The sequence below is a fragment of the Oncorhynchus kisutch genome, linkage group LG6 (genome assembly GCF_002021735.2).
Source record: "Oncorhynchus kisutch isolate 150728-3 linkage group LG6, Okis_V2, whole genome shotgun sequence".
In the NCBI taxonomy this organism is placed as follows: domain Eukaryota; kingdom Metazoa; phylum Chordata; class Actinopteri; order Salmoniformes; family Salmonidae; genus Oncorhynchus; species Oncorhynchus kisutch.
This window is the reverse complement of record NC_034179.2, coordinates 80,254,727-80,281,527: the sequence shown is the minus strand read 5'-3', so window position 1 is coordinate 80,281,527 and position 26,801 is coordinate 80,254,727. Positions and strand designations below refer to the sequence as shown.

General features: G+C 41.8%; 1 protein-coding gene across 1 annotated transcript; it reads left to right on the top strand.

Annotated features, from left to right (window-relative positions):
- The first annotated feature begins 11,459 nt into the window (after window positions 1-11,459).
- On the top strand, window positions 11,460-26,261 carry LOC109898687 (HLF transcription factor, PAR bZIP family member). The gene is made up of 4 exons (XM_031827815.1): window positions 11,460-11,843; window positions 14,889-15,233; window positions 22,293-22,510; window positions 23,049-26,261. The coding sequence occupies exons 1-4, from the start codon at window positions 11,729-11,731 to the stop codon at window positions 23,262-23,264; spliced, it is 894 nt and encodes a 297-aa protein (XP_031683675.1). The 5' UTR covers window positions 11,460-11,728; the 3' UTR covers window positions 23,265-26,261.
- Window positions 26,262-26,801: the final 540 nt, after the last annotated feature.

The following is a 26,801-nucleotide window of genomic DNA, read 5'->3' as shown; positions in this document are numbered from 1 at the left end:
GCGGAGCTTTACCTAGCATGGACTTGTAGATGACCTGGAGCCAGTGGGTCTGGCGACGAATATGTAGCGAGGGCCAGCCGACTAGAGCATACAAGTCGCAGTGGTGGGTGGTATAAGGTGCTTTAGTGACGAAACGGATGGCACTGTGATAGACTGCATCCAGTTTGCTGAGTAGAGTGTTGGAAGCCATTTTGTAGATGACATCGCCGAAGTCGAGGATCGGTAGGATAGTCAGTTTTACTAGGGTAAGCTTGGCAGCGTGAGTGAAGGAGGCTTTGTTGCGGAATAGAAAGCCGACTCTTGATTTGATTTGATTGGAGATGTTTGATATGAGTCTGGAAGGAGAGTTTGCAGTCTAGCCAGACACCTAGGTACTTATAGACGTCCACATATTCTAGGTCGGAACCATCCAGGGTGGTGATGCTAGTCGGGCATGCGGGTGCAGGCAGCGACCGGTTGAAAAGCATGCATTTGGTTTTACTAGCGTTTAAGAGCAGTTGGAGGCCACGGAAGGAGTGTTGTATGGCATTGAAGCTTGTTTGGAGGTTAGATAGCACAGTGTCCAAAGACGGGCCGAAGGTATATAGAATGGTGTCGTCTGCGTAGAGGTGGATCAGGGAATCGCCCGCAGCAAGAGCAACATCATTGATATACACAGAGAAAAGAGTCGGCCCAAGAATTGAACCCTGTGGCACCCCCATAGAGACTGCCAGAGGACCAGACAGCATGCCCTCCGATTTGACGCACTGAACTCTGTCTGCAAAGTAATTGGTGAACCAGGCAAGGCAGTCATCCGAAAAACCGAGGCTCCTGAGTCTGCCGATAAGAATATGGTGATTGACAGAGTCGAAAGCCTTGGCAAGGTCGATGAAGACGGCTGCACAGTACTGTCTTTTATCGATGGCGGTTATGATATCGTTGAGTACCTTGAGTGTGGCTGAGGTGCACCCATGACCGGCTCGGAAACCAGATTGCACAGCGGAGAAGGTGCGGTGGGATTCGAGATGGTCAGTGACCTGTTTGTTGACTTGGCTTTCGAAGACCTTAGATAGGCAGGGCAGGATGGATATAGGTCTGTAACAGTTTGGGTCCAGGGTGTCTCCCCCTTTGAAGAGGGGGATGACTGCGGCAGCTTTCCAATCCTTGGGGATCTCAGACGATATGAAAGAGAGGTTGAACAGGCTGGTAATAGGGGTTGCGACAATGGTGGCAGATAGTTTCAGAAATAGAGGGTCCAGATTGTCAAGCCCAGCTGATTTGTACGGGTCCAGGTTTTGCAGCTCTTTCAGAACATCTGCTATCTGGATTTGGTTAAAGGAGAACCTGGAGAGGCTTGGGCGAGGAGCTGCGGGGAGCTGTTGGCCGAGGTTGAAGTAGCCAGGCGGAAGGCATGGCCAGCCGTTGAGAAATGCTTATTGAAGTTTTCGATAATCATGGATTTATCAGTGGTGACCGTGTTACCTAGCCTCAGTGCAGTGGGCAGCTGGGAGGAGGTGCTCTTGTTCTCCATGGACTTCACGGTGTCCCAGAACTTTTTGGAGTTGGAGCTACAGGATACAAACTTCTGCCTGAAGAAGCTGGCCTTAGCTTTCCTGACTGACTGCGTGTATTGGTTCCGGACTTCCCTGAACAGTTGCATATCACGGGGACTATTCGATGCTATTGCAGTCCACCACAGGATGTTTTTGTGCTGGTCGAGGGCAGTCAGGTCTGGGGTGAACCAAGGGCTGTATCTGTTCTTAGTTCTGCATTTTTTGAACGGAGCATGCTTATCTAAAATGGTGAGGAAGTTACTTTTAAAGAATGACCAGGCATCCTCAACTGACGGGATGAGGTCGATGTCCTTCCAGGATACCCGGGCCAGGTCGATTAGAAAGGCCTGCTCGCAGAAGTGTTTTAGGGAGCGAGAGGTCCAGAGACATGTTGGACAAAACCGACTGAGTCGATGATGGCTCTGAAAGCCTTTTGGAGTGGGTCTGTGGACTTTTCCATGTGAATATTAAAGTCACCAAAGATTAGAATATTATCTGCTATGACTACAAGGTCCAATAGGAATTCAGGGAACTCAATGAGGAACGCTGTATATGGCCCAGGAGGCCTGTAAACAGTAGCTATAAAAAGTGATTGTGTAGGCTGCATAGATTTCATGACTAGAAGCTCAAAAGACGAAAATTGTAAATAGAAATTTGCTATCGTAAATGTTAGCAGCACCTCCGCCTTTGCGGGATGCACGGGGGAGATGGTCACTAGTGTAGCCAGGAGGTGAGGCCTCATTTAACACAGTAAATGCATCAGGCTTAAGCCATGTTTCAGTCAGGCCAATCACATCAAGATTATGATCAGTGATTAGTTCATTGACTATAATTGCCTTTGAAGTAAGGGATCTAACATTAAGTAGCCCTATTTTGAGATGTGAGGTATCATGATCTCTTTCAATATTGACAGGAATGGAGGAGGTCTTTATACTAGCGAACACCGCCATGTTTAGTTTTGCCCAACCTAGGTCGAGGCACAGACACGGTCTCAATGGGGATAGCTGAGCTGACTCTACACTGACTGTGTTAGTGGCAGACTCCACTATGCTGGCAGGCTGGCTAACAGCCTGCTGCCTGGCCTGCAACCTATTTCATTGTGGAGCTAGAGGAGTTAGAGCCCTGTCTATGTTGGTAGATAAGATGAGAGCACCCCTCTAGCTAGGATGGAGTCCGTCACTCCTCAGCAGGTCAGGCTTGGTCCTGTTTGTGGGTGAATCCCAGAAAGAGGGCCAATTATCTACAAATTCTATCTTTTGGGAGGGGCAGAAAACAGTTTTCAACCAGCGATTGAGTTATGAGACTGCTGTAGAGCTCATCACTCCCCTTAACTATGAGGGGGCCAGAGACAATTACTCGATGCCGACACATCTTTCTAGCTGATTTACACACTGAAGCTATGTTGCTTGGTGATCTTGGTGATCTCTGACTGTTTCATCCTAACATCGTTGGTGCCGACGTGGATAACAATATCTCTATACTCTCTACACTCGCCAGTTTTAGCTTTAGCCAGCACCATCTTCAGATTAGCCTTAACGTCGGTAGCCCTGCCCCCTGGTAAACAGTGTATGATCGCTGGATGATTCGTTTTAAGTCCAATACTGCGGGTAATGGAGTCGCCAATGACTAGAGTTTTAAATTTGTCAGAGCTAATGGTGGGAAGCTTCTGCGTCTCAGACCCCGTAACGGGAGGAGTAGAGACCAGAGAAGGCTCGGCCTCTGACTCTGACTAGTTGCTTAATGGGGAAAACCGGTTGAAAGTTTGTGATTAGAAGGCATCATGTTAATAAATCCTGTTGGCCCCACACGTCCCGCTAGGGGTACCCTCCCCCACTGCTCAACTGACACAGTAGCACACAGAACGCAAAAATATTCTTAGAAATATTTAACCTCCACATATTAACAAGTCCAATAGCTCAAATGAAAGATAAACACCTTGTTCATTTAGCCACCAAGTCAGATTTCTAAAATGTTTTACGGCGAAAACATAGCACGTATTTATGTCAAACCACCACCAAAGATAGGCTAATTTACATAGCCATTTTGTAGAACAATAGATGCAATCACAAAAGCAGGATTAAAAGAAAAATAATTCACTAACCTTTTGAAAATCTTCATCAGATGACAGGAATAGGACATGTTATACAGTACATTTATGTTTTTTTCAATAATATGCTAATTATATCCATAAATCACGGTTTACATAGAAGGTCATGGCTAAAAAATGCTACAACAATGCCCGGAGAAATTATGATAACTCTGCCAGATAACAGAAATACACATCATAAATGTTGACTAAATATACATGTTCTACATATACTTAGAAAGATACACTTCTTCTTAATAAAACAGCTGTGTTACATTTATTTTTAACGTTACAGAATTCGTTCACTTGTCAATAATATGAGACGGCGCTCATAGATTAGCAATATGGCTTCGCTATTTCGGAGTCCACAGAAACACATAATAACCACATAAATCTTCCCTTACCTTAGCCGTTGTTCGATCAGAAGTCGTGGAAGAAGTCATACTTACCAAAAACCAGCGTTTCCCTTTCAAATGTGTGTCTTTGTGTTATCAAACGAGACTAATTTCGGCTGAAAAGCACTCAAAAATCTATGGGTTGCGCATCGAAACTTCAAAATTACATATTATATGTCGACTAAACTGGTCAAACTAAGTTCAAATTCGAGCTAAAACATGTTTTAATCATATATAAAAGATGTAAGCTCGAAAGGAGAAGCCTACGTCGTTTGGTGGATCTTGGAACAAAGAGAGAGAAATTGCAGAGGCGCGTAGTATTATTGCGTGACCGGAGGGTTTCGCCCCGCCAAAGGGTGAGGGAGCGCGCAATCTTCACAAGGACGCGCCCCATTGAAAGAGGACATCGCGCTGAAGAGATAGAAACTGTTTCCAGATCCGTAGCTGGTTGGGAAGGGTGGGGGCGATGACGTCAAAGTTGGGCCAACTTTTCTGCTGACAGAAAGAGTTTGGAAGAATGGCTGCCCTGTGAGTTCTGCTTTACATAGAGACATAATTTAAACGGTTTTAGAAGCTTTAGAGTGTTTTCTATTCAATAATATTTATTATATGCATATATTAGCAATTTTTTACAGATTTTTTGTCAGTTTACTATGGGCACGCATTTCTCCAACGGGGGCAGTATTCTGCCATAGCCTTAACAGGTTCGTTACTACTTCTCTTCGGCTGTTGGAGGTCCTGACGAACCATGACCAGATAAAGCGTCCGGAGTGAAAAAGTTTAATGAAAAAAAATAATAATAATTGAGGGAAAAAACAAAAATATAAACGGTAATTAAAAAGTAAAAACCGTAAATTATATATTCCTTGAGTAGCATGCACTTAAGCCACAGCAGTGACATTGATGGTGGCATATCTGCATTGCATGGAGCAGAGTAAGGAGGGCCAACTGAAATGTACAAGTCTACTCTCAGCTGTACTTTAAAAGCCAGTCAAATTGACTGCATTTATCAACACTTACACTTGTATTACTGGTAATCCATAACTTTTACTTGTAAAAAAACACAGAGGATAGAGCTATGCTATGGTCCAGTTGAAACATGACAAAGAGAATGTTGAAATGTGACCCTTCTCACGGGCTCAACTTCAAGTTGAAGTGCACTGCATATTTAAAAGTACAAAATACACAGTGCACAAAGAAGTTGGAATTAAACCCCTGAATACTTCCAGCTTGAGTAGCTTGCCACTACTGAGGAGAGGATTCTAAACCCTTCTGGGCTTGGTCTCCCATCTAGCTCCTCAGACAGGCCGAGTGAGATCTGTCATGTTTTCTTTTTCAGGCCCAGTAGTTTCACAGGAAGCCTACGCCCAGGTGGGGAGCCATGGGGAACATGACACAGCTAGTGCAGCTAAGGCGGAGGTCTAACCATCATGGCTAGAACTAGAACAGGGTTGGTAGATCTATGAGATCAAATACACACAACATCCTTTCGAGATGGCAAGTGCCCCTCACTGATTTGTAATATGTCTACATTAGGCCACTGAAATTGATTTAAATGTATAATAATTGCAAATAAAATCAATAATTTTGAATGGTAAATATAATTTTCATAGGCTGTGGTAGACAATAAATCATGTCAAGTGATGCTAAGTCCCAAAATAGTTGGTCAATATCAAGGATTCTCAAGGAATGTTTTAAGACCTATGTTATCCATATCATGTATCTTAAAGGTACTTAGTGGGCCCCACCCAGTAGTCCCTTCCACAGGCCCTTAGCTACTGTACTGTGGCTCGTTTCAGTCCCTTCCACAGGCCTTTAGCTACTGTACTGTGGCTCGTTTCAGTCCCTTCCACAGGCCTTTAGCTACTGTACTGTGGCTCGTTTCAGTCCCTTCCACAGGCCTTTAACTGCCGTACTGTGGCTCGTTTCAGTCCCTTCCACAGGCCTTTAACTGCTGTACTGTGGCTCGTTTCAGCCCCTTCCACAGGCCTTTAGCTACTGTACTGTGGCTCGTTTCAGTCCCTTCCACAGGCCTTTAGCTACTGTACTGTGGCTCGTTTCAGTCCCTTCCACAGGCCTTTAGCTACTGTACTGTGGCTCGTTTCAGTCCCTTCCACAGGCCTTTAACTGCCGTACTGTGGCTCGTTTCAGTCCCTTCCACAGGCCTTTAACTGCTGTACTGTGGCTCGTTTCAGTCCCTTCCACAGGCCTTTAGCTACTGTACTGTGGCTCGTTTCAGTCCCTTCCACAGGCCTTTAACTGCCGTACTGTGGCTCGTTTCAGTCCCTTCCACAGGCCTTTAACTGCCGTACTGTGGCTCGTTTCAGTCCCTTCCACAGGCCTTTAACTGCTGTACTGTGGCTCGTTTCAGTCCCTTCCACAGGCCTTTAACTGCTGTACTGTGGCTCGTTTCAGTCCCATCCACAGGGCTTTAACTGCTGTACTGTGGCTCGCTTCAGTCCCTTCCACAGGCCTTTAACTGCTGTACTGTGGCTCGTTTCAGTCCCTTCCACAGGCCTTTAACTGCTGTACTGTGGCTCGTTTCAGTCCCTTCCACAGGCCTTTAACTGCTGTACTGTGGCTCGTTTCAGTCCCTTCCACAGGCCTTTAACTGCTGTACTGTGGCTCGTTTCAGTCCCTTCCACAGGCCTTTAACTGCTGTACTGTGGCTCGTTTCAGTCCCTTCCACAGGCCTTTAACTGCTGTACTGTGGCTCGTTTCAGTCCCTTCCACAGGCCTTTAACTGCTGTACTGTGGCTCGTTTCAGTCCCTTCCATAGGCCTTTTAACTGCTGTACTGTGGCTCGTTTCAGTCCCTTCCACAGGCCTTTAACTGCTATACTGTGGCTCGTTTCAGTCCCTTCCACAGGCCTTTAGCTACTGTACTGTGGCTCATTTCAGTCCCTTCCACAGGCCTTTAACTGCTGTACTGTGGCTCGTTTCAGTCCCTTCCACAGGCCTTTAACTGCTGTATTGTGGCTCGTTTCAGTCCCTTCCACAGGGCTTTAACTGCTGTACTGTGGCTCGTTTCAGTCCCTTCCACAGGCCTTTAGCTACTGTACTGTGGCTCGTTTCAGTCCCTTCCACAGGCCTTTAACTGCTGTACTGTGACTCGTTTCAGTCCCTTCCACAGGCCTTTAACTGCTGTACTGTGGCTCATTTCAGTCCCTTCCACAGGCCTTTAACTGCTGTACTGTGACTCGTTTCAGTGAGTTGTTCTTTTTCCGTCCAGCCCCTGAATTCTTAATCACATGACTTCCACGGATAAGTGAGACAATCTTCTTGAAAAACTGTAGTCTCCTCTCTGTTGGTACAATTCAAATTAAGCTGTGGGTTTCATTTTACACATTTCAACCAGTTTAATCTTCAATTCTATATTTTGGTTGTGGGGGAGTGAGGGAGAAAGGTCCAGGGTAGTGTGTTTGGATGTACTGATCATACAACCCTAAAAACGGCTGCAGGCAAAGTGAGGTTCTCACATACAGTATTTGTTTTCTCTGTACTCCCACTCTGGTAGGCTGTGTAGAATGGTGCAGTTTTAGTCAGCTACTCTATCTGAGGAATAAATCCATCTCAACTACCACCACCACTACCACCCACAACAAGCCATGACTGAAATATGGCCTTGAATATACTTTTTTAACAACTTAGCCAATAAAACTATATATTTATGTTTTATCAAGTTGTTAGACTCAGCTCCTCCGTTGAGGTGAACTGAGGTTGTTGCCCTACTTTCAGATGTAGGGATCCCAACATAGACCAATCATTCACTTGATATGGACCCAATCCGGGACATACATTTGACTTTTAATATACAGTACCAGTCAAAAGTTTGGACCCATTTACTCATTCCAGGGTTTTTCTTTATTTTTACTATTTTCTACATTGTAGAATAATAGTGAAGGCATCAAAACTATGAAATAACGTCATATGGAATCATGTAATAACCCAAAAAGTGATCAACAAAACAACTTGTATTTTATATTTGAGATTCTTCAAAGTAGCCACCCTTTGCCTTGATGACAACTTTGCACACTCTTGGCATTCTCTCAACCAGCGGCATTAGTTAGTCCTGTGGAATGCATTTCATTTAACAGGTGTGCCTTGTTAAAAGTTAATTTGAGGAATTCCTAACCTTCTTAATGTGTTGTGACAAGGTAGGGGTGGTATACAGAAGATAGCCCCATTTGGTAAACGACCAAAACATATTATGGAAAGAACAGCTCAAATAAGCAAAGTACATCATTATTTTAAGACATAAAGGTCAGTCAATCCGGAAAATGTCAGTAACTTTGAATGTTTCATCAAGAGCTAGAAACCAGCCTCAGAAATTGCAGCCCAAATAAATGTTTCACAGAGTTCAAGTAACAGACACATGTCACGCCCTGGCCTTAGTATTTTGTGTTTGGTCAGGCCAGGGTGTGACATGGGTATTTATGTTTTGTCTAGGTTTTTTTTGTAGGTTATGGGATTGTGGTTTAGTGAAGTAGTCTAGGTAAGTCTATGGTTGCCTGGAGTGGTTCTCAATCAGAGGCAGGTGTTTATCATTGTCTCTGATTGGGAATCATATTTAGGCAGCCATAAACTTTGAGTGTTTCGTGGGTGATTGTTCCTGTCTCTGTGTTTGTTGCACCAGATAGGGCTGGTTTGGTTTTTCACGTTTGTTGTTTTTGTAGAAGTACATTGTTCATTTTTATTAAAGGCGGAACACCCACCGATTCGAAGGCACACTACTGAGGATGTGTCCCAAAATTGACATCTTAATCCAGTCTAAGAAATAAACCTCCCATGCCACTCTGTCAACATCATGGCAAATCTCATGTGAGTGCATAACATCTATTGGCACAATGGACAGTTTTTAACATCTCATCCTGTATTTTATGATTCTTACAGACATATTATTTCACTTATAATTCACTGTATCACAATTCTAGTGGTTCAGAAGTTTACATACACTAAGTTGACTGTGCCTTTAAACAGCTTGAAAAATTCCAGAAAATGATGTCATGGCTTTAGCAGCTTCTTATAGGCTAATTGACATCATTTGAGTCAATTGGAGATGTACCTGTTGATGTATTTCAAGGCCTACCTTCAAACTCAGTGCCTCTTCTTGACGTCATGGGAAAATCAAAAGAAATCCACCAAGACCTCAGAATTTTTTTTTGTAGACCTCCAAAAGTCTGGTTCATCCCTGGGAGCAATTTCCAAACGCCGGAAGATACCATGTTCATCTGTACAAACAATAGTACACCTGTTTAACAAGACATTTGTGGAGTGGTTGAAAATTGAGTTTTAATGACTCCAATCTAACTGTACGTAAACTTCCGTCTGTACATAGGACAGTGGTCTATAAGATGGATGGTAGAGTAACCGAGTGGTAGTCGGCTAGTGACAGTGACTAAATTCAGGGCAGGGTACTGGGTGAAGGCCGGTTAGTGATGTCTATTTAACAGTCTGATGGCCTTGAGATGGGTGTTTTTCAGTCTCTCCGTCCCAGCTTTGATGCACCTGTACTGACCTCACCTTCTGGATGACAGCAGGGTGAACAGGCCGTCCAAGCACACCAAGACAGTCGTGAAGAGGGCTCGACAAAACCTATTCCCCCTCAGGAGACTGAAAAGATTTGGCATGTGTCCTCAGATCCTCAAAGTTCTACAGCTGCACCATCGAGAGCATCCTGACTGGTTGCATCACTGCCTGGTATGGCAACTGCTCGGCCTCTGACCGCAAGGCCCTACAGAGGGTAGTGCGAATGGCCCAGTACATCACTGAGGCCAAGCTTCCTGCCATCCAGGACCTCTATACAAGGTGGTGTCAGAACAAGGCCCTAAAAATTGTCAAAGACCCCAGTCACCCTAGTCATAGACTGTTCTCTCTGCTACCGCACGGCAAGCGGTACCAGAGCGTCAAGTCTAGGTCCAAGGGGCTTCTAAACAGCTTCTACCCCCAAGCCATAAGACTCCCGAACATCTAGTCAAATGGCTACCCAGACTATTTGCAGTGCCCCCCTCACCCCCTCTTTACACATCTGCTACTCTCTGTTGTCATCTATGCATAGTCACTTTAACTCTACCTACATGTACATACTACCTCAACTAACTGGTGACCCCGCACATTGACTTTGTATCGGTACCCCTTGTATATAGTCTCGCTATTGTTATTTGACTGTTTCTCTTTAATTACTTGTTACTTTTATCTCTTATTCTTATCTGTATTTTTTTTAAACTGCATTGTTGGTTAGGGGCTCGTAAGTAAGCATTTCACTGTAAGGTGAAGGAGACCTGTTGTATTCGGTGCATGTGACTAATACAATTTGAATTGATGTGATGTGCTTGATGATTTGTTTTGCTTTCCTGTGACATTGGGTGCTGTAGATGTCCTGGGAATTTTTTGTACTAGCATCATTCTAATTGATTGGTTTTATGTTTTAAGAAAAAATTAGTGGAGGGCTGTTGTAGACCATAGGTTAAATGTTTGTAGGACATAATAGAGAGCTAAAATAAATGTTTGTATAATTCAATTACTCTGTGGCCAATAGTAGGCCTATAGATCTAAGGTTAAGAAATGTACAGTTGGCACACCTGTTATAAGCCTACTCCTTTTAGTAGCCTAGCGGTTAGCATGTTGGGCCAGTAACTGAAAGGTCACTGGTTTGAATATCCGAGCTGACAAGGTGAAAAGTCTGTCGCTGTGCTCTTGAGGCACTTAGCCCTAATTTACTCCAGGGGTGCCGTACTACTATGGATGACCCTGTAAAACAACACATTTCCCTACAACTATCCAGTGTGTGACAAAAAATGATTAGAGTTGAATAGTTACCAGTTTGGTGGAAACAAGCTTTAAATGATCTATTGAATGTACAGGAGCGAGAGAACTATGATGGGGGCTTGATCCATATCCTATTACAGAGCTGAGCACCTAATAACACAGGCCTCTGTGTATATGTCCAACAAAGCTCACGACACCACATTGCAGTAGGCCTAAATTACAATATTCCCCCTCTTTAAAGAAGGGTTGTATGTCCTCACAACTCAGAGCTTCACATGCCCACAAGGCCCCGAGAGAACACCACAATGATCCCACTGCTGTCACCAGTGTTTCATCAATTTATTTCACCTTTATATAACCAAAACAACACAGAGTTACACATGGAATGAACAAACGTGCCGTCAATAACACAATAGAAAACCGGGAGAGAGAGAATTGTATGGGGGGCTAAATCTATGGATCTTGCACTACATACCAAGGCTAATGGATGTGGGTAGTACAACGATCACATACGCCATGTCGGAGTAATCTGTCAATTAACATGATTGACATATATATTTTCAAGGAGAAAAGGACTGAGAAGAAAATGATAGGGAAAACCGTGAAACAAATAAGTTCCCAAATCAGTAGTCAGTCCCTCCTTCCCTCCATCTCATTCGCAGAGTCGGTATTCAAGTATTTGCCAGGTTTGACGTCATGTACATCGGTGTCCACAAATGGATTGTGAACCATCTTGAGCTTCACATCCAGTTAGTTCTCTGCCTTCTCGAACTAGCGTCGTTCGACGAAACCCGTAATTGTTATTTTCTGCGCGGATATCAATTTCTCGGTCTGAACTACAGGTTGGGGTCAAGCATTGAGGTTTGGTGTTTGTTTAACATATTTTCAAACGTGGGTCTTCTTTTGGAATAACAGCAATTGTACGCTATACTATCGTCCTCCAGACCAATGGAGAAAATGTCCAGACCTGATCCTTTAAACTCATCTTTCCAACCTCCAACTAATGGCGTACTGAAATCCCTGTTGGAGAATCCAATGAAGCTGCCATTTCATCACGAAGAAGGTAAACAACGCAGACATCAAATCATTTGTTACGTGGTAGTTTACATACATTTTTGAGACGATTGTTTTGTCGTTCTCGCTTTCAAGCATGATCTGTCAGTGTTGCAGCGCGTGAGGAAGCAAGATACAATGCAGAAAAAACAACGTCTCGGATGGCTACAATATTTCAGTAGCCCGGTGTTTCTCACCTTTAGTTACTAAGAATTGGCGTTGATTCAAGTGTAAATTAAAGGGACAATCACTGTTGCTACATCCACTTTTGGACTTATAAATTAATTGATTCTTGAAGAGTAGAACTTATAAATGCCTCATGAGCTTAGTGCAACTGTCATACCCCATCAGAACCCCAAATATAAGAATGTTTGTAAACAATGAAAATGTAAACAAACACAATATAGCCTCAGCATGGTTAAAACTATAATTTTGATATCATGGATGGTCAATCCTTGTATACATAACTCTAACTCTTCATGTCTATGCATTTGAGTGGTTACATTTCTCAGCCCCATCCCTCAGCTTTTTACCGAACCAGTGTCGGGGATTCGCGTTATTGTTTATACTGCTGATTTCCGCATTGTGTAATGTATTAGTACTACTACATCTAGCCAGATCGGGAAGGAGTACAGCATGATCCATGATGGTTGCAATTTTGTCGTTAAATGACAAAATATATTCCTGGTATGACAGCTACAGCCTGATAAGGATACAGTGCAGCAACTATCCCTTTAATTCATGTGACTTACGACAGAAAACGTCCCAAAGTTTTTGTCATACAGTACTTATTATTATTTGGAATGCTAATTTTCGTACACCGTTTAAGCTAGAAACGTCATTCAAACTTTAAAAAAGTGCAGAGTGGTCAGGACCAGTGTGCTTGTATACAACTTTTGGATGTACTTTACACTTTATAAACTATAAAGCTTTTTGCCCTTCGTTTTGTCCTCCATCCACTCTAAAGGGATTTCAACATTCTAAATGTCCCATTGTGACATCATTACATCCAACATTCTATGCACTGTGAACAATAACTTGTGACAACAATAGGCTACATTGACATTTTGCCAACAAGTTAGACAAAAAGTTAGAGCGTATGGAATCTTCCTTTACTTCTCTGCAATTGAAATCTGAAATCGTAACAAAAATATATTCTTGCGATAAAACGATACAGCTGTTTTAGTAACCGCATCAACTGCATTTTCTGTATTTTTTTTGTGTTTTTTTGCGGAGCTCCCCAGCACTTTAGACAAAAAACTTGGAGGGTATGAGATCTTGGTCTACTTCTCTGCTATTCAAATGCGTGTTTCACGATATACCGAAACTTCAGTACTTTTTGTATACTAGAACCTGAAAAACGGTTGTGTACTAGAATTGTTGTTATATTTGGTACTTCTGTCATGTCTCATGTCGTTAACGGATTGACAGACTTGATCCTCTCTCAATCAGCGTAGCCGATGTCCCCTTATAGCGCGAGAGCACCGTGCCTGCTCCACCTACTCATTGCTAGCCAGGAGGAACCACTGGGAGTCTGAGCTGCATCACCACTTATGCTGCACATAAGTTAACACACTTGAATAATGAAAAACAGCATGTGGAAATGTTGAAACTGTTATTAAATGTTTTCAAAGGTGTGTGTGAATGACGTCATTGGTCTTAAAGAGAACGCGCATACTTTAAAATAAGTCCCAAATGGAAGGGAAACAGATTGGTTTCATCTGTAGCCCAATGAAATCAGCCAAAACAAGGTTCAATAACTCAATGCATGGACACACTCCTATTGAATATGCATTCCCTTGTATTGTAAATAGGCCTAGGCTACATCACGATTTACCCAGTTTATCAATAGACTAGAGATTTACCATTCAAATAAATGATGACCATAATGTTATGTAGTTTGATTGGTTAAAAAAAGGTGACATTTATTTAATAATTTATGAATTAATGCATACATAAAAAAAATTCAAATGTAATGATAATGGACTCAAAAGATCCAGCCGGATCAATTACCATTCTGTGACTTTGGCTAATACCCTTTCTTTTTTTCAATTGGTATCATTTTGGTATCGAGTAAAGTGATACTAAACCTGGTATCGAAGTCTAAACTCTGGTGTCATGGCAATTCTGTTCTGATTTCTGATTTGAATGTGTTATCTTCATCTGATCAAAAGTGACAGCTGTTTTAGTAACGGTTATCCACTGCATTCGTTAAGCTAACTTCCCACTGTTGAATTAACTGTCATATAACTTTCAGAAATGTAACATTTATAGCACTGGGTGAGCACATTTCTACCATGAGACAGTAAGTAAACATTTAGACTTTTGACACATCAGCTACTTTGACCACTTTCCCAACAACTTAGGCAAAAACTTAGAGGATATGGCATCTTGGTCTACTTCTCTGCTATTTAAATCAGAACAGAAATATCTTCTACCAATCAAACAACCACTGTTTTATTAACCACATCAACTACATTCTATCTAAACTTTTAAAAAGAACTGACATTTTGACAACTTTCCCAACAACTTAGACAATCTGAACACTACTACAAAAATACATTTTAAAGGGCAAAAGCAAGTCCAACAGTAGTACATTGTGGGAAGTTTGCAATCTACTGTAAAGAGTTAGTATTCCGAAGACTAGCCAGGCTAGAAACCATTTAGTACTTATTTGTCAACAACTTGATAGGGACTATATATATATATATATATATATATATATATAAGATTTGAAAAAACTCTTTAAAACTTCTGGAAATAGGTTGAAGAGAAATTAAAATATATTTCCTGAGACTGGAGGTTGTCCCCTAGAGGGTGCTTTTGGAGTTGATGGGGTGTTTACTGTAGTTTGGTTATTCATCTATTTACATAAAGTATATACACATTCACATATGCCTCAAGTATATGCTTAATCAACAACAGGGGCTTTAGATATTGTGTATGTGTGTGTATATATATATATAATTAAAACCTTGGCCTTTTATTGGCTTAGCTGTTTTGACATTGTCTGTTTTGGTCTAACCGTGATATGACTCTCTCCAAATATTTGCAGGTTTTGGGAAAGATGAGAAAAAGTTGGATGAGGAAGGCGGTGCCAATACTCCACAGTCGGCCTTCCTAGGGCCAACCCTGTGGGACAAGACCTTGCCATATGATGGGGACAACTTTCAGCTGGAGTACATGGACCTGGAAGAGTTTCTGTCAGAGAATGGCATCCCCGCAAACTCAGCTCAGAATAACCAAAACCAGCCACAGCAGTCCCGGCAGCCCACTATCCAGCAGGTTTCCCCTGCACCCCCCATACCCTCTGTGGTCGACCTCAATAGCCACGCCACTACCTCCGTTCATACAGCCATGGTCTCCCAGAACTGTCTCCAGAGCCCCCCAGCCAGAGCAGGTAAAATACCATATCACACACAACACACAGCACAGGAACACTCTCAAACGAGGGCTCAACACTCTGCAAGGTCAACCAAACGCACACAAACAACCCTCCTATAGCTCTCAAATTAGGGCAAATCTCTATGGTCAAAGCCTTAGTTGTTGCGCTTTGTAATAATATGCCCCTGGCGCTGTTTATCCACCTGGTGTACTCAGCACGCATATCATGACCAGGTTGTCTTCTCAACACTGAACTTTTTCCTTTACTGTTTACCCCATTCCACTCTGACCAAAAGCACAGATCGAGGTTTCTCCATATTTAGGCTAATTCAGGGGCTTTGAGTATGCTAGGACATTTCTTCTACAATTCTGACCCTGGACTTTGGAGCTTGAGTGGCATTGTGCCAAGTACTAGAAAGTTAAACTGGAGGGACAGTAGTTGTACAACTTGGGTGGGTTGTAGTTTTGATCCCTCAACTGTGTAGTTTTTGTCAAACATTTACAGTTTTACTACATTCCCGATGACATTCCAATATTGATTTAGATTAGGCTCATTTTGTTGCTTGGCACGCAATGCTTTTTTTGGTTAAGGTGAATCTTGACGTATCTGTTGCTGCCTACTGAAGAGACAACCAGAAAAAAGTTAAACGTTCCTCCTTAATGAAACACACATTCCTGGTACCCAGTTATTTAGAGGTGTAAGGATAAACATACCTTATTTACATGCATCACCAAGGCAAACATCTTCCATAAGGCTAGTTGTCATGGTTTCAGCCTCTTGAATGTGGGGGAGTGAATAAAGAGGGTCAGTGTAATTGGTGTGTTTGTTGGAGCAGGCAGATGTAATCTGGTTTGTGCTAGCCAATTCTTTGTTGCTAAATAATGGACATCCTATCTGAATCTTCTAGTCGAGGGGAAAACAGTGATTCTATTGCCTGTAATAGTTTTATTTTGAAACTAGTGAATTAATGATGAGGATGGTAGTTGTCTTTATGACCCTGTTTTAGTTCATCAAAATGTATAAATAAGGTGTTATCACATCAGTTATGTTATATGTTTAAAGGGAATATTTCTGTGTGCCCATTGGTTTGTGTTATAGTAACTTTGGTACGTATTTTGGTTGGTGTGTGTGATCTTCTCATTACCATAGTTGGTAGAGCACAGTGTGTAAAATACAATCCTTATAATCACATCCACACTGTATGGAAACCTTCCTTTTTATAATGTTCCAGTGTATAACAGAAGCTCATGTTTACAATGTCTCTGCTCGGTGGGACCTATATTTTTTGTTGTCTCATACTTCTTGAGGTTTTATGGATATGAGTTGACACCATTATCAGTAACATCCTCAGATTAAATAGAAGTTGAACTCTTACACAAAACACATTCTGCTGCATTTTATTCCAATAGACCTATGTATGTCCAAAGGTTTTTCATCTTAGTCATTAATGATCTACCATGTCCCGACGTGAACAGTGATGGTGATCTAGTGAAACTGGCCTTTGTAGTGGACTTGAATTCCTATGACATACCACTTAAATGGTAGTGCTGGGAATTGCCAGGGCTCCTCATGATATGATATTATCGTGATACTTAGGTGCCAATACGATATTTATTGCGATTCTATATGTATTCTGATTTGATGTTCATGACATATTGCTCACTATGTCTGCTGCAGGGGGACACGAGAGACCCATGATAAAAAATAGTTTTGATCCGTCATGGAAATAAAAGTGCTGAAAACATGTTGGCTCACCATTTTTAATAGAAGATTGAGGCCAACGCTATAGAAGGAGAAACACCAACGTTTTGGTACAGCTGACTAGCGCCAGCTAACGTCAACTACCTAGCAGAAAATATACAAAAGGTTTGCTGTTGAGAATTGATATTTGCAGTCATAAAATTTATATAATATTGTCATAAATAGTATTAATATTACGATACTCTACTGTATCAATTCCCCCCCACTATTACTCTGATCCACCCAGCATGCTTTTACTGTGATTTGCAATCACATTTGAAGGAATTGCAAATGCCCTAAATTCCCATCCATTCCAAAAATAGCCTCACAATAGCCATGGACAAAAAACATTCACAACTTTCTTCTGATGTATGACATTCTGTTTGACACATTTTAAGGTGATTTAGCTTGTCCCTTGAAAGTAGTCGCAGACAGAAGTGTGATGGTTTGTTTCTAATGATGACATTATTACTCATGCCAAACACGGTATGTCCTTCCTCAGTGTGCGTACAGTGACCACAATGTTCCTCTCAGTATTTATTTCCCCACTGCTTTCACAAAGTAAAAAAATTAAGAAAAAAGCTGGGAACACACCTTGACGTGGTACTGTAAATAGTTTTTGGCCTCACCACAGGAAGTAATAGTACATCCGGACACAAGTCTGTCACTCGTGTCAAAGAATTACATCTGTACAGTTACAGTACAGAGAATCACAGCATGTGAGGGTGTACGTGCATGTATATTTGTCTCAGTGCGAGTGAGCGTGTTTTTTTTTGTTGGGGGGGGGGGGGGGGTCTGGTACAGTTTACCTACAGGAGAAGGAACAAGCCGCAGAGCTCTTACCTTCTATCTATTTTTGGTGGACGTTGAACACATGTCAGACGGGTGTGTGTTTTCTCTTCCTATTGGAGGTTCGTAGAGGGGAGGTCACAGCCAAATTCTATAGGGCACTATCAGCCAGGATTTTCACCAGGCCACTCTTAGCCAGTAAAGCATGTCACTCTATTTTTACTCTAGTAATCTGGTCAGAATTAATGGTTACAGTGATAAGATGTTTGGGCCACAGTGCTTGTTATTTATATAGGTGATATACTTTTGACAGATTGTTTTGGACAGCGTCTGATTTAGCCCTTGTAAGTAGCTTGGCACTAAGCTGACAGTGTTAGTCAGTGGCCTGTCTTTGTTGGGGACTAACATGCAGCCAACATGTTCTTGACAATTCACTAAAATGAGGCATTGAATTGGACCCCTGCTGAAGTACCACTTTGGATGGCCAGCCATTTTAGCTTAATGTGTCAGTGACTACTGACGCAATGATTCACTGGTGATGCTAGAGTGTAGTTGTCATGCTTGCGTGTCTACATTTGAGCAATTTAGCAGATGCTCACATCCAGAGCGACTTATGTATGAGTGCATACATATTCATCCATATTTTTTCTCTAAACTCCTACATATTTGTTTTCTCTTCTGAAAGGGCTGGAGTAGCTGTCTTACTTCCTTCTGCATAACGTACAAGCAAGTCAGACCTGTATGTTGGCCTTGGCTTAAATCTCAACCAGGACTGGCTGGAGCTAGAAATGCTGCTGTGATCAAAGGTCAGAAGGCTTAAGGCCGTAGCCAGCTTAAAGCACAAAGAAGCTGGGCCATGACGTAGGAAGTGACCTAAAATGTCAGCCTTTGAATTCTGTTTGAGTAAAATGTTTTCACCGTCAGCAGGAAGAATTTGTATTTCTTTCATTCCTCATTACGTTTTCAAACCAACTACAAAAGACTAGTTCTTTGATTGTGAGTCTTTGTAATTGTCAAGCTGTTTAAGTGGATGAATCTCAGGTAAATACACGGACATTGGGCTCTATTAGCTTACTGTCATAAGATGCTCACCGCCAGCCACCAATCAAATTACAGCTGATTTGATGAAGCCATCCAATTAATTTCTTCAGTTGTGATTGCTGATCCACTGAATGATGAAAGGTAGAATGTGAAACCGTGTCAACTGCTGACCTGCTGCTCTGTGCAATAGAAATCTATTAGGTGTTACGTAACATCCACAGAGAGATTGCAGAGGCACATGTTGAGGCTGGCTGACGAGGAGGTTGCCTTAAGTCAATTTACAGACAAAATGTTGTTGTCTGCCTGAGCTCAGCTGACTAGAGGCACTGATAACAGGGCCCCAGAAAGGCTTAAATAACATATATTCTGTGTTTGTGAGAGTGTCTGTGTGTTGGTAAATGTGTGTGTGTGTGTGTGTTCTCTGTGCTCCACCTGTTGGTTTAAAGGTGCAACCACAGTTATTTTGCTTCCCTGTGGGCAAGGCCAGTTGTAGAATTATTTAGATTAAATAATCATTGACTTGATGAGCATGTATAGAATAAGATGGACATAAGAATATAGTCCATCTTCACATGCAAGGCTGGTATTGATTCTAGAGCAGGGATGTCAAACTAATCTTTCCCCGGGGGCCGCATATGGTCGTCAACGAGGTCCGGAGGGTCACACAAAAAATGTGTTATATTTCCTTGCTGTCAAAATTTGCAACAAATAGTCTTGTAGTCCTCTGTTTTCTGAATTTCTGATGCTCCCTGACTGTCTAGCTTTCGTTTCGGTGATTATTAGTGAGCTGGACACAGTCAAACTATATGATTGTAGGACCATTTATCTTTTCTACATATTTTCAATTTGGTTTTAGACATTTTAAGGTGTGTTTGTGTGTGTGTGTGTGTGTATATACAGTGCCTTGCGAAAGTATTCGGCCCCCTTGAACTTTGCGACCTTTTGCCACATTTCAGGCTTCAAACATAAAGATATAAAACTGTATTTTTTTGTGAAGAATCAACAACAAGTGGGACACAACCATGAAGTGGAATGACATTTATTGGATATTTCAAACTTTTTTAACAAATCAAAAACTGAAAAATTGGGCGTGCAAAATTATTCAGCCCCTTTACTTTCAGTGCAGCAAACTCTCTCCAGAAGTTCAGTGAGGATCTCTGAATGATCCAATGTTGACCTAAATGACTAATGATGAGAAATACAATCCACCTGTGTGTAATCAAGTCTCCGTATAAATGCACCTGCACTGTGATAGTCTCAGAGGTCCGTTAAAAGCGCAGAGAGCATCATGAAGAACAAGGAACACACCAGGCAGGTCCGAGATACTGTTGTGAAGAAGTTTAAAGCCGGATTTGGATACAAAAAGATTTCCCAAGCTTTAAACATCCCAAGGAGCACTGTGCAAGCGATAATATTGAAATGGAAGGAGTATCAGACCACTGCAAATCTACCAAGACCTGGCCGTCCCTCTAAACTTTCAGCTCGTACAAGGAGAAGACTGATCAGAGATGCAGCCAAGAGGCCCATGATCACTCTGGATGAACTGCAGAGATCTACAGCTGAGGTGGGAGACTCTGTCCATAGGACAACAATCAGTCGTATATTGCACAAATCTGGCCTTTATGGAAGAGTGGCAAGAAGAAAGCCATTTCTTAAAGATATCCATAAAAATTGTTGTTTAAAGTTTGCCACAAGCCACCTGGGAGACACACCAAACATGTGGAAGAAGGTGCTCTGGTCAGATGAAACCAAAATTGAACTTTTTGCCAACAATGCAAAACGTTATGTTTGGCGTAAAAGCAACACAGCTCATCACCCTGAGCACACCATCCCCACTGTCAAACATGGTGGTGGCAGCATCATGGTTTGGGCCTGCTTTTCTTCAGCAGGGACAGGGAAGATGGTTAAAATTGATGGGAAGATGGATGGAGCCAAATACAGGACCATTCTGGAGGAAAACCTGATGGAGTCTGCAAAAGACCTGAGACTGGGACGGAGATTTGTCTTCCAACAAGACAATGAGCCAAAACATAAAGCAAAATCTACAATGGAATGGTTCAAAAATAAACATATCCAGGTGTTAGAATGGCCAAGTCAAAGTCCAGACCTGAATCCAATCGAGAATCTGTGGAAAGAACTGAACTGCTGTTCACAAATGCTCTCCATCCAACCTCACTGAGCTCGAGCTGTTTTGCAAGGAGGAATGGGAAAAAATGTCAGTCTCTCGATGTGCAAAACTGATAGAGACATACCCCAAGCGACTTACAGCTGTAATCGCAGCAAAAGGTGGCGCTACAAAGTATTAACTTAAGGGGGCTGAATAATTTTGCACGCCCAATTTTTCAGTTTTTGATTTGTTTGAAATATCCAATAAATGTCGTTCCATTTCATGATTGTGTCCCACTTGTTGTTGAGCCTTCACAAAAAAATACAGTTTTATATCTTTATGTTTGAAGCCTGAAATGTGGCAAAAGGTCGCAAAGTTCAAGGGGGCCGAATACTTTCGCAAGGCACTGTATTTATATATATATATATATACACACACACACACAGAGTACCAGTCAAAAGTTTGGACACACCTACTCCTACCAGGGTGTGTCTTTTTTATTTTTACTATTTTCTACATTGTAGAATAATAGTGAAGACATCAACTATTAAATAACACATATGGAATCATGTAGTAACCAAAAACGTGTTAAACAAATCAAAATATTTGATATTCTTCGAAGTAGCCACCCTTTGCCTTGATGAAATCTTTGGACACTCTTGGCATTCTCTTAACCAGCTTCACCTGGAATATTTTTCCAACAATCTTGAAGGAGTTCCCACATATGCTGAGCACTTGTTGGCTGCTTTTCCTTCACTCTGCGGTCCAACTCATCCCAAACCATCTCAATTTGGGTTGAGTTCAGGTGATTGTGGAGGCCAGGTCATCTGATGCAGCATTCCATCACTCCTCTTTCTTGGTCAAATAGGAAGTGTGTTGGGTCATTGTCCTGTTGAAAAACAAATATGAGATTTTTTTTATTTTTTACTCAAATCACCCGTAGGCCACATTGGACCGGGATGTATGTTTGACACCCCTTTTCTAGAGGATCAGCTTTGTAATGCACAACCATGATACAGAACAGAATGGCAGAATACTATGATGTAAACAGGCACACGTGTGTTAGTTTCCCCCTAAGTGCCCTCCTTGGGACTTTTTAAAGGGGGCTTTTTTGAGAACTCAAAAGTACCCCTACTACACCTGGTATGGGGTAGGAGGCGAGGGGGCTACTAATGACTTCTGTCATAGCTTTTTATATTACATTTAATGGCAGATTCTAGAACCTTAATTTTAAGGAAACCAGTTGAGGTCTAATAAGGCCTAATTTCTAACCATTAATTTCTCAAGGACCATTGCACCTCAAAGCCTGCTCTTTGAGAGTACAGTCTCTTCTTAACAGTGCCCAGATGTAATTCAGCAGACCCTCTAACCTGTTTTCCTTTGCCTGTCTCCTGCAGTGCTGCCCTCAGCTGCCAGGAACACCCCCAGCCCCATCGATCCAGAGTCTATTCAAGTTCCAGTGGGCTATGAGCCCGACCCTGCAGACCTGGCTCTGTCCAGCGTACCCGGACAGGAGATGTTTGACCCCCGAAAACGCAAGTTCGCCCCAGAGGAGCTCAAACCACAGCCCATGATCAAAAAGGCACGCAAAATCTTCATCCCTGAAGATCTCAAGGTAACCTACCTGGAGCCTACTTATGTGGAAGGTTGAAAGGGTTCGCCACTTGTTTGGCCAAAAACTTTAAGCACCATGTTTTCTTATGTTATGTAAGCAGCAAGTGGACTTATTCCACCTAAATAACCAGAAGTATTTTAAACCACAATATAAGGAGGAGCGTTGACGCAAACCCAAACCGGCAGCTTTTTCAGTATTGATAGGAGGAGTCGAACTTGACCAGGATTTAGATTGACAGGTTTAGCCGTGGTCATTCACCCTTAACCTGGGTCATACGATGTTGTTGGAAGAGGTGTATCACATGTACTATTTTGTTAGTTGAGGTAAGATTGCTTCCTGCAGGGTGCAAAGGAGGTTGAACGTGTCAGGCAGTTTTAAACAACATTATGGAAATGTGATAAGTGAAAATGAGATGCGTGCTGACATAAATAATAGGTTTGGAATACGGTTCAGGTGAATCACTTATAATTTTACAATACCACAGGTAGTGTGAAAAAAATATATGAATCACAACAGTGTGTTTCACCTCACTTTCCAGGATGACAAGTACTGGGCCAGACGCAGAAAGAACAACGTAGCAGCCAAAAGATCACGGGATGCCAGGCGACTGAAGGAGAACCAAATTGCCATCCGGGCTGGCTTCCTAGAGAAGGAGAACGGTGCACTTCGCTCAGAGGTGGCCGACTTGAGGAAGGAACTGGGTCGCACCAAGAACATTGTGGCCAAATATGAGGCTCAGCATGGGCCCCTGTGAACCTCCCCAAACCAACATCCACGCCAGACCCTTCCCCCTCACCCAAGAGTTTAAAGGACAATGTGCCTCCCTTTTGGTGGCACTGCCCCCCCCCCCCCCTCACACACACACACACACCAGCCCCTCACCCCTGTACATGATAGTCCTATATGATTCTATCATTTGGAATTTGAATTCTGTCACTGGCATCCGTTAGTTTGTTCCTTCTGTTTTCTCACTCACCCTTCATGTACACACATGTACATGGGGTATGAGTATGTATGTACAGTATGCACACACACTTTCCTCTTTCAAGTACTAGAAGGCACTTTGAGTGTTAATGAGCCAACAACCTACTCTCCAGATCCCTACCCTGTCCCCTCTTTCCACTGTTCATTTTGTAAATGATGCCATGCTGTTTGTTTTCCCACGTTCTCACCTGTTTTACACATGTGATCAGGACTGAGAGCTGTTGTAATGTATCTCCCTCCCCATCCTTATGTTTTTCCAGTGCTGTTTTCAGAGGGATTCTCCTCCTACCTAAGACCCTGTTCCTGTCTGTATTGTCCTGTACCTTTCTGTAGCATCCTTTCTCTCGGTTTGTACCGTACATTCGTATTGCAATTTTTTAAATGTTATTGTACTTCTGTTAATATTATACATTTTTATGTCCATTGTTGTTCTATTGCAGAGCTGTAACATCAGTTCATCACATCAGGACTATAAGCTACTCTTGTGATTTTAATATTTTCTTGTTAGCACTTAACCTCTCTCTCAAACCTCAGTATAACTGTACAGTTGGAAAGAAAAACCAGCGATTCTTTTCTTTTCTATCACACATTGAGCAATAATCTTTTCCAAATCTATATTAATTCATGCTACCAAGTTTTTCCTCCCACACCGATTCCCCAATCAGAGCACCTCTTGGTCTCCAGTAGAACCCACAACCCTCTTGCCTCGCGTTGCACGGCACGGTCATTTTCTGTTGGGGTTTATGCTAGCTAGCATGGTGATGCTGGACAGATTTCCCACCCTGTGCTCAGTGGTCTCTCTGCTGCAGCCTGTTCCACAACCACAACTCCACTAACCCCCTCTGCACCAATCTTCTAACACGTGTCACAATCTGCCCTGGTGCAATGTTCCTCAGTCTAATCTGCCTGATATTTATGTATCTTTTCTGTTAAGGACAGATTCATTTTTTGAAATATTCAATTGTTAATTGTTATTATTATGGCTTCTGTTTGTGTTGTTTGTTGTTATTGTTATTATTATCATCTCATCGTTTTTATTTGAATATTTCAGCATGATTTCTCAGAACACAAACCTCAAGCGAATCGCAAAGTGGTTGAATTATTTCCTTTTTATTTAGCATGATTAACAAGAGTGGTTCTTTTAATAATCAATAGAGATATCTGTATTTTTGTAGATATGTGTTTGCCTTCTTCTGTAAGATGGCTGTATGAATGTAAAAGATGTCGGGGAAAAAAGTAGGATGGTGTTGTCCAGTACTGTGGTTATCCCAAACAATTAGTTTACTACAAACCAAAATATTCAGTACAGAGATGATACATTGGTTATAAGAGATGTTTATATAAAGCTATTCTATATGGGTTTTTTTGTACAGTATTTTTCCTATACATTACTGGCTATGTATTTTAAAGGCACAGAATCCAGAATATTATTATTATTATTATTAAAGAATACAAATACATTACTCAAAGAAAGCAAAACACTACTATATTGGTTATCTTAACCATAATAATGTGGTAGTTTTACAGAGATTCCTCCAAATCCAGCAGCAGTAACGGATACTGTTGGGCATTATTGGAAAGACACTCCTGTATCCTGGTTATATACTATAGATTTAGCCATCAGTAACCTTTAGTTCCTTGTCATGGAATCGTAGTGCTTTAAGATTGAGTCTCACCAACGTTAACATGAAATAAAGTTGTGAGTATGGAGGACGGAATGTATGGAATGATCTTTAATCGATTTCTGAAGAGACCCACTATTGGGTCTCTATTGCTATTGATTGTCATCGATGTCACTACTAGGTGTCTCAAGAAGATTCCTGTTATGGGTCCCTTCACTCAGCCAAAATATGTCACCGGAGTCCTTTGATGGTAAAACTGAAAAGGTTTACCTTTAGTCATATTCTGATATAAACTAATATTTGAAGCCATCTCTATGCTCACTAGTTAGAACGATGTTACAATGAAGGGGAGGGCAATTTCAGGTTACTGTAGCTGCTGTTTGTCTGCTTGTTAGACCTTCGCAGTTCTAGTAAGCCCACTGCCTGAGTGATATTACTCTCAATGACACTGCTTACTGAGTTCTCTATTTCTGCTATAATACTTCATTAAATTCACAATTGACCAAATACAGTGTAGTGTTCCTTACCTGTTGCAGATCATGGTCCAGCCAAGGTGAGAGTAGAGCTATGTTTTGGCTGTAGAGAAATGGCTGAAGATGGTGTTCCTTATTCACATTTCTATAGCCCATCCGTACAGATATGGGTTTTGTTAGCTGTGTGTGTCCATGTACTTTAACATGCTATTCTGTACCATGGACGTACCATATGAAAGAATAGGATAAAGCCATTACCAGTCCACACATTGCCCACATACCTTCCCGTAGAGTGACTTCACTACCTCACCCATGAATGGAAAAAAGTAACCACAATTCTGAGTCTATTCCAGTGCCTTGAATACACTGACTGTTCCTCAGTCTCTCAGCGATGTAATGTCATTATCACCACTTGAATAGGTTCAGATCTAATGCAGCAAATATTCTATATATTTACAATTGTCTTTTTACTTAAAACGCTACAATTAACTAATTACCATTGTATTAATGGCAACACCAATGGACTGTTTCACAGAGGGTACATAGATACACAATGAAAGGAGTATTCTGTCTTGTTTGTCATGGAATGAATGCATAACATATGATATTCAGTCCTTGGCCTCCCAATCTGTAATTCATAGTGTCTAATAAACTATTTTCTGTTTCTTTTGATGAGTGTCACACTAATTTCTGCTAGTGTCAAACATTTTCAAACTGTTTACTGTATACACTGAGTCTATATAGTACTTAAGCAATAAGGCCTGAGGAGGTGTTGTGTCGTGCCTAAGAACAGCCCTTAGACATGGTACATTGGCCATATACCACAAACCCCAGAGGTGCCTTATTGCTATTATAAACTGGTTACCAATATAATTAGACAAGTACATAGTCATTTTTAGCCATACCCATGGTATACCATGGCATTCAGCCAATCAGCATTCAGGGATCGAATCACCCGGGTTTATAAAAAAACATGAACACCTGCTCTTTCCATGACATAGCTTTCACCTGGTCAGTCTATGATCCCTTATGTCACTTTTTTAAATCCACTTCAATCAGTGTAGATGAAGGGGAGGAGACAGGTTAAAGAAGGATTTTTAAGCCTCGAGACAACTGAGACATGGATTGTGTATCTGTGCTGTTCAGAGGGTGAATGGGCAAGACAAAAGATTTAAGGTCCTTTGAAAGGGGTATGGTAGTCGGTGCCGGGCG